We start from the raw sequence: 17,865 nt of genomic DNA, 5'->3' as shown, positions 1-17,865 counted from the left end.
GGTCTTCTTAATACAACATCAAATTATTAGGTTGTCCGAAAAGTTTCTTCCGTTTTACAAGGTGATAATCTAATATTTACGTTTTCCAATGTCGACGCGTTTACACAACTTTCACGCATTATTTCACTGTCTGGCTCTTAATAGACTAATTCTCCTTGTACCCAATCACTATACGCATAACAACGTACATCGATCACGTATCGATCTTCTAACGTAAAGACATTACATGTTACATACAATGGTCAATCCTGTGCTGGCCATCGAAAGGAATTCTATTTGACTTCAATCCTCCTTTCGTCTGATCAAATACAGACAAAAAAAAAAAATAAATTGTTCCTTCCTATATCCTATATATATATATATTCCAATAGTCCTTCCCTGCCAAAGCTACCTATCCAAATTTCCAACTCTGCTAACGTCGCTAGCCATAGGAAATAAAATGAATGGAATAAAAATGAAAAATATTTTCAATCCTCGGGGTCGTCCTGGAGGCAAAGCACCTTGCCTCGGTCCTTCCAAGCCCGGGAAAATAATGAAAAATATTTTCAACCCTCCACGTCATCGTGGATGCAAAGCACCTCGCCACGATCGTCGTCCTGGCTAGGTAGGATGGGAGGTGAATGGGCACGAAGACAAAGGCGGGCCACTCGAGGACGCAGGAACGCGGAAGCGGGCGCAGCCGCGGGTAAGTTGGGCGCGATGAGCGCCGACGCCGGCGAGGGCGACGCCGTGGGCGCTGTGGCGACGCGGGGATGTCAGTAGAGATGCCGCGTCCGCGAGCAACGCGTATCGACGACGGTGTCAGTTAGCCCGACGGGATAGCATCGGGGTGGTTCCAGGCGAAAGTACGACGAGGGGCGCGTCAGGACGCGGCTGACGCTCACGCGACCGACCGAGCGTCCTGCGACTTCCGCTTCGACCGATTCGAATCCATTTTCACCGAGTTCTTCTTCTATTTCATCCAATTTGTCCATCGAATCGTTCGATTGTCGTAAACACGACACACTTAACCAGTCTTTCTCGTTCGATTGTTTCGAAGAATTTTGTTCATCGAGAAGAAAAATTAAGGATCAAGAAGAAACGAGTGAAATGAGAAACCAGAATGCCAGGAACGATGTGGTGGAAAAATTCAAAGATAAAAGGAGAGAAACGTACGATAAGTAGACGCCGTTCGGCGACGATCACCCTACGCGTCCCTTCTTTCTATCCCCCGAACGCGATCGATTTTATTCCTCGCCTTGGGATGAACGATTCTTCGTGCACGAGCGACTGATGGCTAACCTTTGAGCGCGGCTAACAGCAAGGTAAACATCGTTACTGTGGGCGGCGATTTTTTAAACGCTTCAAAAGTGCCACTCTTCTTGTTGTTCCTAGCTTCTGATTAAACAGACTCGGTTAAGGGCGATGGAAAATGGTTTTAGCCTCGTTTCGCTGATCGAGGTGGCTCTGATCGTGATCGATCGGTTGATCCGTTGATTATTTGTTACGTGGACTGCTTGGCGGACTAATCGGGTGTACGTATAGCCGGAAACTGCTATAACTCGCGAAGTTAAAAGGCGGGAACGACGATGCTGGAAAGCAGCCGCGAACGTAGAAACCATCGGTGAATCGAGGAACGTGTGTTCGGTCGCGGTTTACTGTAATTGGGAGGATTCCATAGTTTTCTGCCGGGAGTTCGGTGAAGTAGCGAACACTCTTTGAATTTTTGATTTGCGTACTCGTTGGAGACGGAAGATTCTCCCGGAGAATGGCAGTTTCTGTTTCCTTCGGAAATGTATATTTCGAGAGTCGTATTCTTCTGGAAATACGAAAGAAAAATTCTCTTTTTGATCGTTACGATCTAGAATCGATTATCGGATCACGTTACCTCGTCGAAGCAAACAATTAAATTCTTGCAGCGCAAAGACCCAGCATCGGGAAAATAAGGAAGATCGAGGAGCACTCGTGAAATGGGAATATTCCAACTTTGATCGAAGAACACGTTCGAAAGTATCCTGGCTCGATTGTCTCAACGATGAATCGAGAAAACGAGGAAGTACGTTTAAATTTCTAATTTCAAGAAATACTTGGCAGAACGAGCATTCGAATTTCGTTTCTTTTAAACGTCCCTCTCTTAACTCTTCTTTGCTTTGTTTTCTCTCCAAATTCTCAATAATTTTATTACTTTGAACAAGGTTATTAATTTTTACAACGTTAAATTTTTTATTTTGTCATTATTTAAAAACGAAAAAGAAAAATGAAAAATTGACGAGAAATTTATGCGAAATTAATGGATAATATCTAATTCACGTTCGGAAGGTTTTAGAAATAATTGTCTGAATGATAATGTCTCTGTAGCAGCGACCAGTCTCGCAAACGCTTTGCGGAGTTTTGCAAAAAGAACCAAGTTGCAAATGTTTGGTTCTGTCCGTGTTAATATACGGATGCCTTGCCGCAGTGACGTGGTGTAGATGCGCGAATGTCACCAAGGTACGTCACTTCCTCTGCATTACGGAAATCCAATCCGAGCATTGTACTACGAAAACTTAACAATTCGATTCACTTGACCGTTCGTAAATTAAGAAAAGAAGGGACTTTGAGTGGTAATTGTTCGTAGGTGATAATCAATTTCTCGAGGTACCCAATTAAAAGCACGAGACACGTGTCTCCCTGTGACGATAGCTACATATACATTCTCGTAAGTATATAGGAAAATCAATTCGAAACATCCATATTTATCACAGAAAAATCGAATTTTTCAAATTAGTTTGTCATAAAAATAAATTTAATCGACCCTAGAAAATTCGAGATCGAAACGTGGATTTTCATTTAAAATTCGTTAAAATTAATTGTTTCTCCTTAAAATAATTTGAACGAGCAACTTTTTGTAATCTGTTAACCAGCGAACATAGTAAATCTTCATTCGTAGAGATTAAAGTCCATCTGACTAAAGTTAATTTGTCTCGATCAACTTTGAATTCCATGAATTTTTCTTAATCTTAACTTTGACTTTTTCAAAATTTTTATGTTCCAAGTTTTCCTAGCCAAACTTTGTCGGTATATTCCGTCTATATAAATACGTACAAACCAGTAAATTGAATCTTTTATCGTTGTCAGTTTCGTATCGACAGAAACGGTGAACATTTTGGAATGGAATACGACTAGCCAAGAATTTTATTCGACGTAAACTTATATTCGCGTTACGATATAATAACCGCTGTGTATTTCACATTTTTTCTTATAACTGTTTATACATTTTTCTTATAACAATGTATATTTATATAACGTTCTATAAAGTTAAAGTTTGGCCATTAAACTCTGCAGCATCTTTTACGGACTTTTTATTAAAAGACAACTTGACGGATTAAAATCCAGAAAGTGTCGTAAAGTATCGTAAAGAAAAGGGAAGGCAACAGGATGAGAATTTACACGAAATATTTCATTCTATTGCAGGTGGCATTCATGGGGATGTTGTATTTGGTCTATTTGGTTGAGTGTTATCATTCGCCGATCAGGATCGATCTGTTACACGCGGAGAGCCAGGATAGCGTGTTGTTGAAGATCTTGCAGCTAAAGTCGGCACAACCGACCATCTGGTGGAAAGCTGTCTCGTACCATTACGTGCGACGTAAACGTCAAATTACCCGGTACAGAAACGGAGACAATTACACGACGACGCAGGTAACGCATAATGCGCAACGTGCAACGCATATCTCGTGATCCAGACGAAAGGAAGTCGCGGGATGGTAAATCGTTGATACGCTTCGCGCGAGCCTCGCCGAACCTTGTTGCGAGGACAGATGGACCATTCGCTCTTTCGCCTTCTTTCTTTACTAAAATTCTTGCTTAATATTTATTTCATCCGATACTACTAGTAACTTTATACGATATCAACTCTACACTCATTACAAATTCAGAATTTAAGGTGCAAAGAATTTCTTACGAATCGGCCGCTACGACACTTGAGCTGGTTCGGATAATAATTCGACGAAAAAATATTTCAAGCAAAAATTCATTGGCATCAAAGGAGTGACTCGGCGATCTATACTTTTGCCCAATGGCCCATCTATCCCCGATTTATCCCTCTTTCTGACGCTTTTCGTCTTCCAGGTCTACTACGAAAGGATAAACACCCACGCCGCCACATCTTTCTACTATTACGACTACTGTGGCGTAAAGGACATCAGCAAAGAGTTGATCCTGAATCCAAAAGTGCCGATCACGAAGATCAATCTCAGCAAAGGATTCGCCTTTTCCAACATGAGATCGGCGACAGAGTTTGAAGAGGCTAGGTCGAGATTCTTCGCGGAACAAGTATTGGATAAATCGGAATGAACCGATTGGATCGTGGATTTTTGTTTTTATTTTCATTTATGCGAAATTTGAAATTTCCAAAGTTGAGTCCAACACTTATGGACTTGAGTTTTACACTAAATAAAACGGATCTTTATCCAATTTCTATTTCTCTAATTAAGTCTATGGAAGACAAATTCGCGTAGGAATCCACGGTCCATGAATGACTCTCTTGATTGACAATGATCCAGTAAACGCGTGGAATTCAACGAATTAAGATGTCATATTGTTCGAAGGAACTGAGAGACGATTACATGGAGATGAAAGAAGGTCTAGATCTCGGATATAATTCAAACCCCACGACGCTGGTAGCTGTTCTTGGCAACCCTTGGTTCACTAATCGCTACGTCTACTGGTGCTTGAGTGCTCTATTGCTCAGCTGGCCTTTGAGAATGATCATAGAGTACAAATCGCAGTATGCTGACTATCAGGTGAAAAGCTGCTCCATCAACTACTACCTATAGTCGTAGTTCGTCCGATCTGAAACTAATTTAAATCCCAAATAAAAGTAACATTATCTTGAATAATATGAACAAGTCTAGGAGCATTTTGATTGATATCATCGGGTTCCCGAGTAACAAAAATGACGTTACGATTCTCAGATCACCAAGCTCTTCGGAATCAACTACGACACGCCAAGCGGAAGCGAGCCGATACACGCATCCATGAGCCAACAAACTATCAACCAGCCCGGCTCGTACATGCTGGCACCGAGTTACAGCGAAGCGCTTCTCATGGACCCTGCACCGGACCAACGACCAGCCGAGTCTCAAGACGCAAGTAGAATGGAAATGGTGCCGAGTTATTCGGAAGCGTTACTCTATCAGCGAGCAGAGCAAGGCTGCATCGCAATACAGGAAGCGAGCGAGGATTCGAACCGTCGAGTAACGTCGCGCGAATGTACCTGTCCCTGCCACGCCGTCTCCTCTACCTTCGAAATGAACGCGCAGGAAGACGGATCCAGACAAGACGAAGAACACGGCCAATCGGTGGATCAGGCCAGACAGCCATTGATAGAAACCGCGATCGAAGTACACCCTTCGAATTGCACTCTGGTCAGCGAAACGGAGACCGGGAAGTGTGGAAGCTGCGGGAAATTCTTGGTCGAGGCACAGCTGGAGAGCTTAGAGATGTCGAGAGGTGAGTGTAACGTAGAAAATCCTGAGACAAGTTCGATGACGGGGTTGCAGAACGTTAGAAGAGGGCCGAGGATTAGCATGATGCCTCGAGACATGTCTGAACCGAATCTTAGGTCCAGATCGGAATTGATGGAAGTTGACACGAGGTTCCTTAGATTGAACGGGCAAAGTTTGAGAAACATTTTAGAGAGCGAGCAGGAAGAAGAATTTGGTATCGAGGATAGAGTGGAAGAGATTAGTGAAGATAAGATGAGCGAGCCAGAAAGAGGAAGAAACTTCAGGTTATCCCTTTGTTTCCTCGATGAAGCCAATTCCAGGTCTACAGTGGCTGTGGACGCGAGTAGAGGCGCGATACCGAAAAGGATAGCCAACAGAAGCAGAGTAATCGCGAATCCCATGTCGAACGAGACTTGCGGACTACCCGATTCGACAACGTATTTTTGTCTCAAGTCGATTCTTAAACAGAATAAACGGAGATACACTCTGATTACCGCAAGGGAGCTTCAGAATTTCTCGGACAGGGAGGATGACGATACGATCAGACGTTTGGAGAATCGATCGTCGTATCACGAGGGCTGTATTCCGGGTTCTGCTTCGAAGAACGGTACTGAGGAAAAATTTGATGTGTTCTCAAGATCGAGAGAAAGCTTGGATGCAGCTTCTGAAAGGAGGAAGAAACAGTTATTGGAGAATATGTCCACGGATAAGAACGAAGATGGATCGAAACGTGAAAACAACAGGTAAATTTTTGATTAAGAAATTTGTTTAAAATCGCAAAGAAAATTGCTTAACGATTTAGTATTAAGGCTTTATTTATAATTTATCTGGTTAAACCAAACCTGGTTAAACAAAACGAGCCAACGAAACAAAGCTCAAAGAATCCTTCCACGAATTAAAATTTTCCCCCACAGAACTCTCATCTTTGCGAGTCCAATACAAGAAGTTTGTCCTGGCGATCCTTTCGGAGGAAAAGACGTAGTTCGAACGCGACAAGAAGTAGATTCCACCTCGCCAGGCGAGTCACCAAACCACACAGTTCTCAGCCAACTCGGACGATCTCTCACCTGTGACCGGAAATCAGCTCGACGTCGATTCCAAGAGTCTCGTAGACAACGTTACTCGGACAGCTCTCATCCTTCTTCCTTTTCCTGTCCACTTGATCGTCAACATCCCTATCCATACGCTTTCTCTGCGTCCACAGATGCCGTGGACATCAAAGAATTCGACAAGAACGTTCAACAAACCTCAGCTCGCGTTTACCAACACGCAACGTCTTTTCCACCATACGAAGGATCGATTTCCGGCCACAGCGACAAATTTACCGATCAGCAACCTACGATACACAGAACTTCTCCGATGAACGTTCCTAGGTCATCGAACAAGGCAGAATTGACTCGTTCATTGACCGAAAGACGAACGAAAACGGTTCGAAACAACGCGAATTTTCGACGAAGCTTTACCGGAAGAGTAGAGGATTACAGAACGGAGAACAACAAATGGGCGAATCTGAATATGGAGACGTCGTTATAACGAAGGGACACGAGATGATAACTATAAATATCCGTCCTGCCACTTTTCAACATCCTGTACATACAGCGTAAATGCGATTTAATCGGCCCCGCCTTTGCTTCGAGCCGGAAGTTGCTCTCGACTAGGAAGAAACTGATCTTTTGGTCGAACTTTGTTTTCCAATGATACCGAGTTTTGTGAATTTCCTTTGCAACATATAATACTTTTTGATCAGTCGAATCCAAAAGTATCTTACTCTTAAGGAGCGGAGATGGTTATTTTAAATTCGTTGTGTATATTCCAAGGTTACATAACAAAATTCATGCATATTTTTTTCTTACATTCGCTCACGAAAATATTTGAACACTTGGTACAAAAATTTTCATGCCAAAAAGCTTTTCTTATCGAAGGAACCATAAAATATCGTAATGAGACGCAATTCGTAAAAAATTATTCGTTATACGTTATAAAAAAAGTCACGAATTCGGTGCACCCCAAAAACTAAGTTCAGCCGACTGTTTTGTTTTGAAATTGATGCGTGGAACGCTGTCGACCTTGCCAATAGGGGTTGTACCATGGACTGGAAAGAAAATTCTCTGTTTCTTAGTGGGATGTACCTTGATAATGGTGGTGAGTGCGATTTATAATTGATCCAGCGTCAATTATGCGTGCAGTTTTTGCGCGAGCTTCGTGAGATGAGAGCTCCTCGAAGAACTCTACGAGATCTTTCAATAGAAAATTCAGGGCTAGGAAATTTGAAAATGAAAGCTATTTGTATACAGGCGTTTTTATCCTGTTGTGTTAAGTAAGATAGCATGTTTATGGTTATGTCCATGAGGTTTCAATTACATTTAGATCGTATTGTTCCACAATTCTCCTCGATAAAGTGTTTCGATTTTCGGCTAGTAGGATGAGATTGAACTAATCCCTCGTTATACTAAATATATAGAGCATTTTATATAAAGTAAATTAATAGAAATTAATAGATCAATTACAAAACATTGGACTAAATTGTTCGCAAATTATTTTGATTCTTAATGAACAGTATTTAAAATATATTATAACCAGTATTAAGAGTGTATAAAGCAAGTGTTAAATATTCAGATCAAATGGTAAAAATTAAAAAAGGAGAAAAAATATAATTTAATAGACATGAATTGAAAAATCACAAATGAAACTCTGAAAAATAATAACTGTGGCCAAAATATAAATAAATAAAAATTCATTGGCATAAAAATGTAAAGAAAATAAGAAGAAGGTATATATTATGAGGGTTGGTTTATTCTTATCCTAACTTCAAAGTACCTCTATGTTCTTCAGAAACATAGAGTATGGAAACCATACGGTGATGTTAATTCGTACGAACTTACTGTTCGTAAAAAAATGTTCGCTCAAACATAAGCAAGGAAAAACACGTAGATTTTACAAACAAGAAGATATTGAAGTAAAGTAAGAAATATAGAAAATCGAAATAATAATCGAATAAATCGAAAAGGAAAAATCCGTGCCGAAAAACGATTGAAAGTCTTCGCTTCTCCGTGCACATAGAATTACGAAAAAAAGTACATAAGTATATATATATATATACATATATACAATATACATACACACATATATATTTTTGTCTACATGTTTGCTCGCTGCAACAGAGAAGAAAGAAGCTATCCGTAATTCCGATCATTTTTACCGGTCTCTCGAAATTTTGACCGAGAACTTTGTATTTATTAGATATACATATATACATATACTATTATGATCGTAATATTATCGCGAGGAAACAAAACGCACCGTTAATGCTTTTAGGAGGATATTTTTCATATACGAATAATGTGTATTGATGCCAATTCTGATCGTGATAATCATTGATAGAAGTCACTATATTAAAACAAAATAATCATGGTATGATTAAGGGTCTAAAATTTTTCTTCTATTTTCGATTCTCTCTAAATGAACTAACAAGTTGACGGTGTATTCTTGAAAAGTATTTGATTATTATATTCTATATCTTTTACATAGTACATAGATAATATTGTTTAATATTCATTCGATGCATATGAGGCTAGTCAACGAAAGAATTAATAACCTTAATTATATCATGATTATTTTTATCTAGAATAAATTAAACACACAAGATTCTGGTATTTGTAATATATACATGTGTTTGTACGTGTAATTTTACACGATGATTCGCCTTTAACGAAAAGCAAGATGAACTAATTGTAAGTGCTACTTATCAACCTATTCGATTTTAATCTATCTATTGATAGAAAAAGGATAACTAAATCTTTAATCGAAATTTGAATTCATTCAAGAATAACAAAAAATATGGATGAAATACTACATGATCGTATAAATCTTTTTTCTTATGTAATACTCAATTTTGACATTTTTCTGCAAAAAAACGTATATTCGAATAGGTTGAAATTCGGTAGATGCATCGTAGGAATATGTGAAATTCGAAAATTCGAATACCGGTTAACTGTTGAGTCTGTACTTACGATTTCCGGATTCTAATTACGAGAACACCGATGAAATTTGCTCCATAGTCACTAAATTTTCGTCCAGCTAACGAAATCTTTCACAAAACCACCAAAATTTTCAAAATTTCCCGATATTTATTCGATTTTCGACGCTACCGGATCACGCGACGTACACACGTTCGCATTTCGAATTACCAAATCACTGAGAATCACAATTACGATGCGAGAATCGCAAGAATATCACGAGAATCGCAATCGAGTCTCGCCTGTCATTTTAGCGCGAAGTTCAAACGAACAAAAGCGTAGTTGAGCCGCTATATAGACGTAGGCTTATTGCAACTTGTTGAATGACGATCGACGAAGCATGTGATAACGAAATTCGATACTCACGATGTATGTATGTATAAATGTTAAGCATCTCAGGATAACGCGTGTAATTACTTTTTAAGTTTAAAACGAGCAGCATATGACGAATTTTTTGCTCCGCGTACGATAGAACGTTCGATAAACATGTCTGACCAAAACTAACTGCAAAGAGGCACTTTTCGTAGCAGCGGATATCATGACTCGAGTACATAATGCAGAAACTAAACGCAAAATATTTAAAAATACAGTTACATCGTGTTGGAATTTGATATGATATAATTAAAATATAAATAGAATAATTAATTAACATGAGAATTAAATTACATCGTAATAGCTGTAGAAAAATAATTTTATTAAATAGGATGCACATTGACTAACATCAGAATTAAACGTTAAAATTTGAAAGTGTCTCTTCCAACGAAATATTCGAGCCTTCAACGTTTGAGAATTCAACGTTCATCGATTCATAAGTTTATAGTGGCAGATATCTAGGCTTTAAGATGTAATCGACGATTTTGAAAATTAATTATCCAAGTTTGAATAATCGAATGGTGTTTATCCTTAAACGTGAATTGAACTTCGCGTTGTTACGAATCAACCATCCATCAAAGCATTTCGATTAAAAATGAATATTACGAAAATTTGGCTATAGCAAAATAGAAATTGTACGCCAAGAAGGCTTTCGCGGATTATTGCTTAATGATCACACGATTTGAAACCGTGGTATTGGAATACTCATTGCCATGCAATGTTTAAGAACATAAACGTACCCATGCCGTCTCAAAAAAAGTGCTCTTCTAAATAAAAAATTGTTAATATGCGGCGAATTCTGTCCATTATTGCGCGATAATTGGGTAATGCGTTTACATGCGTTACGTACACGCATATTCGTTTGCGTAAAAAAGCCTGTAATTATATACTGCTGCATATGTAACTATTATGATTATTATTAACGACGATATACAAATCATTCTTGTAAAAACAAAAAAAAAAAAAAAAACAAGGAAACGATATGGTATAGTATAATAAACGTTGACACCAAAAAAGGAACTTGTTTCCTCGAAATATTTGCCACTTTTGATTAATCTTTTACACGCATATAAAAACCATTATGAGGAAAAAGTGAAATAACGAAATGGTTTGATTTCAATGTATTTTTCTAAAACGTGGGATAATATTAATAAAAGTATAAGTACAGACAAAGATAATAACAAAGATAGACTAAAATTTTTATCACAAAAGAGAACAATTAGTACACATAAAATGACTGATACATTACTGACATATTATACAATCGAATGTAACAATAATATATCGGATTGCTAAACAATTATTCGCGATACACGGTTTGCTGTTATTACCGACGTTTATATACTTTACTTTTTCGTTTTGCTTTGTTTTTTATAAACATCCATGAGAAAGGTAAAGATAGGAACCTTTCTTTTTTTACTTGTGCCCATTTTACTTACCATATTAAACAATAAAGTGTCTTTACATAACCATAATAAATATATATTTGTGTTTTTTCTTGCAGACACTTGGTGTGAACAGAAATAACACAGAAATAACACAGAAATAACAATCTTGATTTAGTTAGACTAGCAATATTGGCAAATAATCACATCAGCCTAGTTCTCAACGAATGTACGATTTGTGAGTTGCGCAGTATCATTTTTTTTTTAATAAAGCTAATTTTTCATACAATTATTTTGTGTGTAGTAGACTCGGTAATAAAGCGTCTTGCTTCGCCAAACTGAATATGTGTTATCGAATTTAAGAAGATACACACCCTGTAATTGAAATAACAAGTACGATAACATTTACAAATATTAGGATTGTTCACAGATATATTTTCATTTACCTGTCCTGGGTATTTATGAGTTCCTACATAGACTTCTTGTTGCGATTGTCTCCTGTAGATCTGCAAAAACAATTAGCATAAAAATACTAGAACCATGAAAATATTTTTATTTCTATTTCTGAAGTTAAAGGGTAAACTGATATATTTACAGGTATTATCTCGCTTACAGGTGGCGGCAATGGTTTGTAATCAGACTGAATTATATCATTTGTTACTCCACTTTCTAAATCATCTCTTGCTTCGTATTCATCATCCTCTTCCTCCTCCTCTTCAGACTCAGTAATATGTACTGATACTTGATTTGTTTCTGATTTTGTCCATTCAAAAAATAGTCCAAAAGCAATATCATAGTCATCCGTTGCAAATTCCCAAAATAAACACAAGCCATCATTGTTCGCCGGCACCCTAACTGTTACTAGTTCTCCATGACCAACTTTAATAACTGCATCACCATCTTCTCTCCTAATTAGTTCCTTAAAGGCATCTATACCCTGTTTAGTCCACATATCTGCTGGAGCTATAGATGGGTAATCATCCGGCGATTCATCAGAATCTTCTCTATTCAATGTGTCTGTTTCATTTGTTTCTTTTGGCTCTTCCTTCTCAGGATTTTCTATCCTGGCAGAGTTTATTTCTGGAATTTGATCTTCTATGACTAATTGGTTTTGATGTAATTGTTGCATGTACTGATGATAATGTTGTTCTTGCAACTGTCTTATTAGTACTCCTTGTTGCTCTGGATTGCCAGGATATTGTTGCTCCGCATACATTTTGAATTGGTAAAATGTTTGTTGATTTAAAGCATCTTGAATTTGTCTCCTTTGTATTTCTTCCTTTAATCTAGCTTCCTCCTCTTTCTTTCTTTGTTCATCTAATTCTTTTAACCTCCTTTCTTCTTCTACTTTTCTTGCTTCCTCCTCCCTTTTCAATCTTAACTTCTCTTCGATGTCCCTTCTCTGTGCTTCTACAACTGTTCTAAACAGGGGACATAGCTTGTCTAACAAAACTATAAATCCTTCCATTGCCTGTTCCTTGGATATGTCTCCTAGATTTTGCCATGCTAAGCGTCTGTCCTTTCCAATTACATCCAACACACCCAAAGGTGGTGCATTCTCCGTAGTACACTTGCCATGCGTTACTTGCTGAGTAAAAGCCACTAGCTTTAATTTGTCTTCATAAGACAAATGAACAGCTTTGCCTTCCTTTTCTACAATTTTTACACAATTTGTATAATTGACATGTTAAAATCGAAGGAAGGTAACCTTATCTATACATTAAACTACTGATGAAAAGGAAACATAAATCTACAAAATCAACAGTAGACTATATACATATATACCCATCAACAGTGAAGTTCTCATGAAATTTTATACTTCAAACTTCAGACGTGTTGGAAATATATAACATAACAATGTAACAGCCCGGACAGACATATGGTTTTTCTGACATAACTCAAAGAAGCTCATACTATTTTAATAAACTGACAATATAATTGACTCACCTTTGTAAAAGTTGACTGCGATTTTGTACAGTTCCTTAGTTTCGAAACCCCATAGACGAGGCTCGCACCTGTCTTCACTATCCTTGTCATTTTTGTTTTTCGCCAAGTCCTCCGCGGGTATCGCCAGTTTCTCGAATTTCTTCTCTACCGAGGTAATGTTACTGTCATCGGTGTCCGCCATTTGCAGTTGCATTGACACGTCAAATATTGTTAGATGCACCTTAACCTTCTATTTTTTACAATATGAAACATTTCAAAAATCTTTATAAAGATCACGCAACTAGAAAGCTATTGCACTTGTAGATACGTATCAGCATACGTTACATTTACAATAACGTTTGTATACGTATAATTTGATATAATATTAATAGCCTAAACCCTTTCCTTTATTGGTCAATTGCAATACTGCAAGATGCACTACATTATACTGATTATGATATAGTATTATCAAAGTCAAATCGACTTTTATAAATCGATTTCTACATAACTAGAGCAATTGCCAAAAGAAATGTGAGCAATTAAATGAATAGAACTGTTTAAAGGAATCATTTTCTAATTAAGCTATGTAATTTTTTTAGTATATAAAATTCGTACTTTAAAATACGATTTTTCAATTTCCGCGGGTAATTCAAATTGTCTAAGGTGTACATCATGATCTCTTATATCTTCCTAATGCAGCTTTTAAAATAACAAAACACAAAAATATATAGCATAAAATGATATAAAATGATGACAGGTAAAATACAGATAAGGAAAAAGAAGTTTTTACATTTCTGCCTTATAAAACCACATAACGTGCATATGACAATTTCTTGATTTAACATTTAGAGAATAGGAAATACTTAATAGAAAAATGACAGCATGTACGTATCTAAACCGGGTACGTAAGTAAATTATAACAAGCTGAAGATTCGCTTTGTACGCGTAACGGAGTCGTGTAATTACTAAATAAAAGCGTACCTATCGCTGCCGGTTTAATAAACGAAGAATTTTATATAACCATCGTTTCTATTGTGTTGGACAATAAAAAAAAGTCTGAACATAATTTCCTTATTCTTCATATCGAATTGCGATTGTGTAAAGTGTAATCTTTTTTGAGGTCGGTATTTCAGAACACTTAAATATCATCCCCACGACTCATCTGTAATTCATTCAAAGCGACTTCGAAACCCACGATGATGCTACTAGTTCTCTTTTCTGTCTCCAGATGTCTTTGCACTCGGGAGCAACACGTTCAGTCAGCGACCGAGTGTCGCGAGTGTAGCTCGTTAGTATTGTGACTGTGACTCGCTTATCTGAGCGTGCTGCTGAGCGTAATGTAGAGGCGCGGGAGAGGCAAAAGCGTACGGACGCTTTCGATTCCGTGGGAGATCTGGTCGGTGAGTGACGGACAGATGCGTGCGCGACGAAGTACGCTTCAGCGGCTTCGGTGTCTCGCTGATTTCGAGTAACGAAGTCGTTAAGAGCGCGTGCGGGCAGCAAATTGTGTGCCTCTTCTTTTCTTATTTTTTTTTTTCGACATGGTAGGGATATACCGTTATTCACGAACGTTTCTCCGTTTCGATGCCTCCCCTAAAGCTACATAAATCGACGGTATACCTGGTATACCCCGAACGCTAAGCCGAAGATCGATTAAAAGAGAAAAACCGGTTCATGGAAGTTTCCTCGTGGAGAGAGGACAACGCGGATAACGCAAGCTAAGAAGCTGTCCTGCGGAGCAAGGTTAGGTGAGTACACTTACCAATCCGGCACCGCTTTAGTCGCGTGGTACAAAGCGTTTCACGCGTTCCTCCCGCTGCATCGATTTTCGACCGCGTATTCCAGCCAGATTCTTACCCTGTCAGCTCGTAGTTGGACCGTTTTTACGGTTTGTTGTTCCCTGTCGCGCGTTTGGCTAGCTTATAGAGACGCTCGTGTATATCGTACTATGTATACACGGACAAAGGCGTAACCTATTTACATGTATACGGGGTGACCTAGCAATCGTCGTACAATCGACAACAGAATAACTGTACGTGAAAAAACAAGTAGAAAATGTAGAATACCATTTTTTCATATGATGTTCCGTTTTCGAGGAAATGGTGTTTAGAAATCTGTCCAATTAAACTCGGTATATAATACCGTCTAGGTATGAACAAATAATCGACAGCAGATTATTCTACGTGTAAAAGGAAGTTAAAAACGTAGGATAAAGTTTTTTCGTTGAAGGCCATATTGTCAGGAAAATAAAATTTGGACGTGTTTAGTTGGAAACTAATCTAGTGGGTACACACGCGTGATAAATTTTCATGAATTATTTTTTTCAAAAACAAAGTATTACACGAACAATTTTATTTGATATTCTTGACTCGTTTCTTTACATAGAATCGTTCTATCGGCAATCGTACCACGATTACTGAGACACCCTGTATTTATACGTACGGCCTCTGTACGCCGACACCTACGTGTGGCCATACCTTTGTGGGGCACAGGTGAATGGAAAGGACTATCCACGATGTATGTTATGTGCGAGAAGTTCTCGAGGAAGCGTGACGTGACGCGGTTCAGTAGGACGCGATCACTTTGGAGGAGGAATTGATCGGGTCGCGTTCACAGCAGCTGCCGCTACTGACACTCTAATAAATCTGCGGACCTTTAAAGGTTTAAAACCTGATACAAATCGATGTTTAAATGCATCGTGATTACCGCTCATTCTACGAAGAGTCTCGCAGACGACGCAAACTCAGTTTGCATACAGTACTCTGCAAAAGTCTTAGACCGTTCGCGATAGGAATCTTTTAATGACGATTAATTGTGTTTTTAAAGAATGTCTTCGCATGATGTTATACAGAGATGAATATTACCTGTTTGCTGTTTCTTCTGACCTATAAATTTTTTAAAAGTACTTCAGCAAGTAGGCTTCTACATTAAGAACGTCGTGTATCATATTGTTTTGTTCCAAAGCCATTTTGCATTTCCAGTCTTGTTTAGACATTGATATTTATATTTTATATTCGTTCGTATCTTTCATTCATTTCCACCATATTCGTTCGTTTATATTTTTATATTTATATTTTATATTCATATCTATATATAACATTAATATTTTATATTCTTACCAACGCGAGATGCGATTAAAGTCAACCGCAAAGTGGTTATTACACTCGCTGTATTCACTTATCTCGTCGTGTTTTTAAACCAAAGTTTCCGTTAATTTAATTAGGACAAAAACGAAAATACCAGTCACAATTACCATCTAATTCATATGGAACTTGTTTAGAAATTATCTTACGTACGAATTTTTCTTCTGTCGTTTTACGGGTCGCGCGAGCTATATTTTTAATACTATACAACAGATATTGTTTTAATATCTGTTATTCGTGGAAATGTTAGCGAAAAACAGGCGAGCTTTAAAATTTGGAGCAATTTACAACGTGAAACGTTTCACGTGGAAAAAAGTCGACTAATGTTTTTCGAGCTACCGACAAAAGGGATCGCGGGGAAAAAAGGAATAAAAACGCATCAGAAACTCGTTACCAGCAGCCAGTCGGTGGTTTTTTTTCGTTTTTCTGAAAACGATTCCATTGTGTTCCACGTCGAAACGAAAATCCAGCGAACGCGCATCCTTTGTTAATATTTACGAGGCATGTAATTACGCCAGATCGGCCGAATTTCATTTGGCTCGGATTAATATTACCACGCCTGCATCGAAATTAGAATTCTCCGCTCGAGTCAATCGTATTGATACAATCGCACCGATCTTATTCCCATTAATAACGCACAAGAAACAGAACATTGGGTTTTTGCTAAGACAGGAAAATTTTCAAAAATATTATATACAATGTCTTGAATTTACTTTGATGATTGTATACTCTATATATTTTTGCAAAGCAAAGCTTCTTTGGATCGAATGTAGTTTTTGTAAAGGCTGTAAGAAATTTTCAAAATAAGAGATTTAGGGATCATGCGCGAGAATTTTGTCGCATTAAATTGCTCGAGAAATTAAAATCTGTCTTCGTAAAGATGGAAAGATTTACAAAATTTGTTTGCGTACTCATCTGACATCGTTCTAAAATTGAAAATCACGAACAAATGTTCAGAGCAACGAATCTAAAGCCTGTTTAACATTTTCACGTTCGTACCGCTTTAACATCTTCTCCTATTTTTTCATCATTATTTAATTAATGCGCTCATGACACGACACCAGGAAATGATGGTTAATTCAATTTAAACGCGGTAGAATCTGGGTTAGTTCCAGATTAGAATTAGATTAAAATTAAGTTAAACCTCCACGGGGCAAACTGTCGCCGTATTTCCGGGAAATTTCATTCTACAAAGATAACCTTGTCGGCAAATCGTTTACACGTCTCTCAACAACGATGGTATCGAAATTAACATTTTTATCGTATTCCTTTTTGATCTCCAACTAGACGATCTGTATATATGATGATTCGAAGCAGTTGGTAGCGTTTGTGCATTGTCGACCTAGAAATTTTTTGGCACGGTAAAATTCGGACATCTACTTTGCTACCGCACTAAATTTGAGGACACGAAACGCAACTTAAAAATACCCAACAATATGCCATCATTTCTAACTGACAGACTACAAGATGAAAAGACTAAGTTGCCTAAAAGAGATAGATATATGTGCATATACAAACTCTATTAATTTGTTAACTATCTTAGAGCGATCTAAAT

General features: G+C 37.9%; 3 protein-coding genes across 14 annotated transcripts in view; 2 read left to right on the top strand and 1 right to left on the bottom strand.

Moving 5' to 3' along the window:
• The first annotated feature begins 756 nt into the window (after positions 1–756).
• On the top strand, positions 757–10,891 carry LOC132906140 (uncharacterized). Of its 6 annotated transcripts, XM_060958012.1 has the most exons (10): positions 757–1,304; positions 1,375–1,482; positions 1,899–2,035; positions 2,338–2,469; positions 2,597–2,677; positions 3,433–3,660; positions 4,090–4,293; positions 4,569–4,763; positions 4,935–6,211; positions 6,383–10,891. In XM_060958012.1, the coding sequence occupies exons 3-10, from the start codon at positions 2,015–2,017 to the stop codon at positions 6,999–7,001; spliced, it is 2,757 nt and encodes a 918-aa protein (XP_060813995.1). In that variant the 5' UTR covers positions 757–1,304; positions 1,375–1,482; positions 1,899–2,014; the 3' UTR covers positions 7,002–10,891. The 6 variants fall into 6 exon arrangements, with proteins under 6 accessions (XP_060813995.1, XP_060813996.1, XP_060813992.1 ...); XM_060958013.1 differs by lacking the exon at positions 1,375–1,482; XM_060958009.1 differs by having other exon boundaries at positions 757–1,482.
• LOC132906142 (Golgi resident protein GCP60) lies at positions 10,806–13,626 on the bottom strand. Its single transcript, XM_060958026.1, has 4 exons — positions 13,189–13,626; positions 11,837–12,894; positions 11,688–11,747; positions 10,806–11,616 (listed from the first exon to the last, which is right to left on the bottom strand). The coding sequence occupies exons 1-4, from the start codon at positions 13,379–13,381 to the stop codon at positions 11,515–11,517; spliced, it is 1,413 nt and encodes a 470-aa protein (XP_060814009.1). The 5' UTR covers positions 13,382–13,626; the 3' UTR covers positions 10,806–11,514.
• An 811-nt stretch (positions 13,627–14,437) lies between these two features.
• LOC132906141 (probable beta-hexosaminidase fdl) overlaps positions 14,438–17,865 on the top strand; it is a 39,621-nt gene continuing 36,193 nt past the window's right edge. For 3 of the 7 annotated variants that reach the window (XM_060958023.1, XM_060958020.1, XM_060958024.1), the window contains exon 1: positions 14,440–14,915. The gene's annotated coding sequence lies outside the window, so the exon portion shown is untranslated. Of the gene's footprint in view, positions 14,916–17,865 lie in introns of all 7 variants that reach the window. The other 4 variants (XM_060958025.1, XM_060958021.1, XM_060958018.1 and 1 more) reach the window with 3 other exon arrangements.

Source organism: Bombus pascuorum, chromosome 4 (genome assembly GCF_905332965.1).
Source record: "Bombus pascuorum chromosome 4, iyBomPasc1.1, whole genome shotgun sequence".
Lineage (NCBI taxonomy): Eukaryota > Metazoa > Arthropoda > Insecta > Hymenoptera > Apidae > Bombus > Bombus pascuorum.
This window is presented reverse-complemented; position numbering and strand designations above follow the sequence as displayed.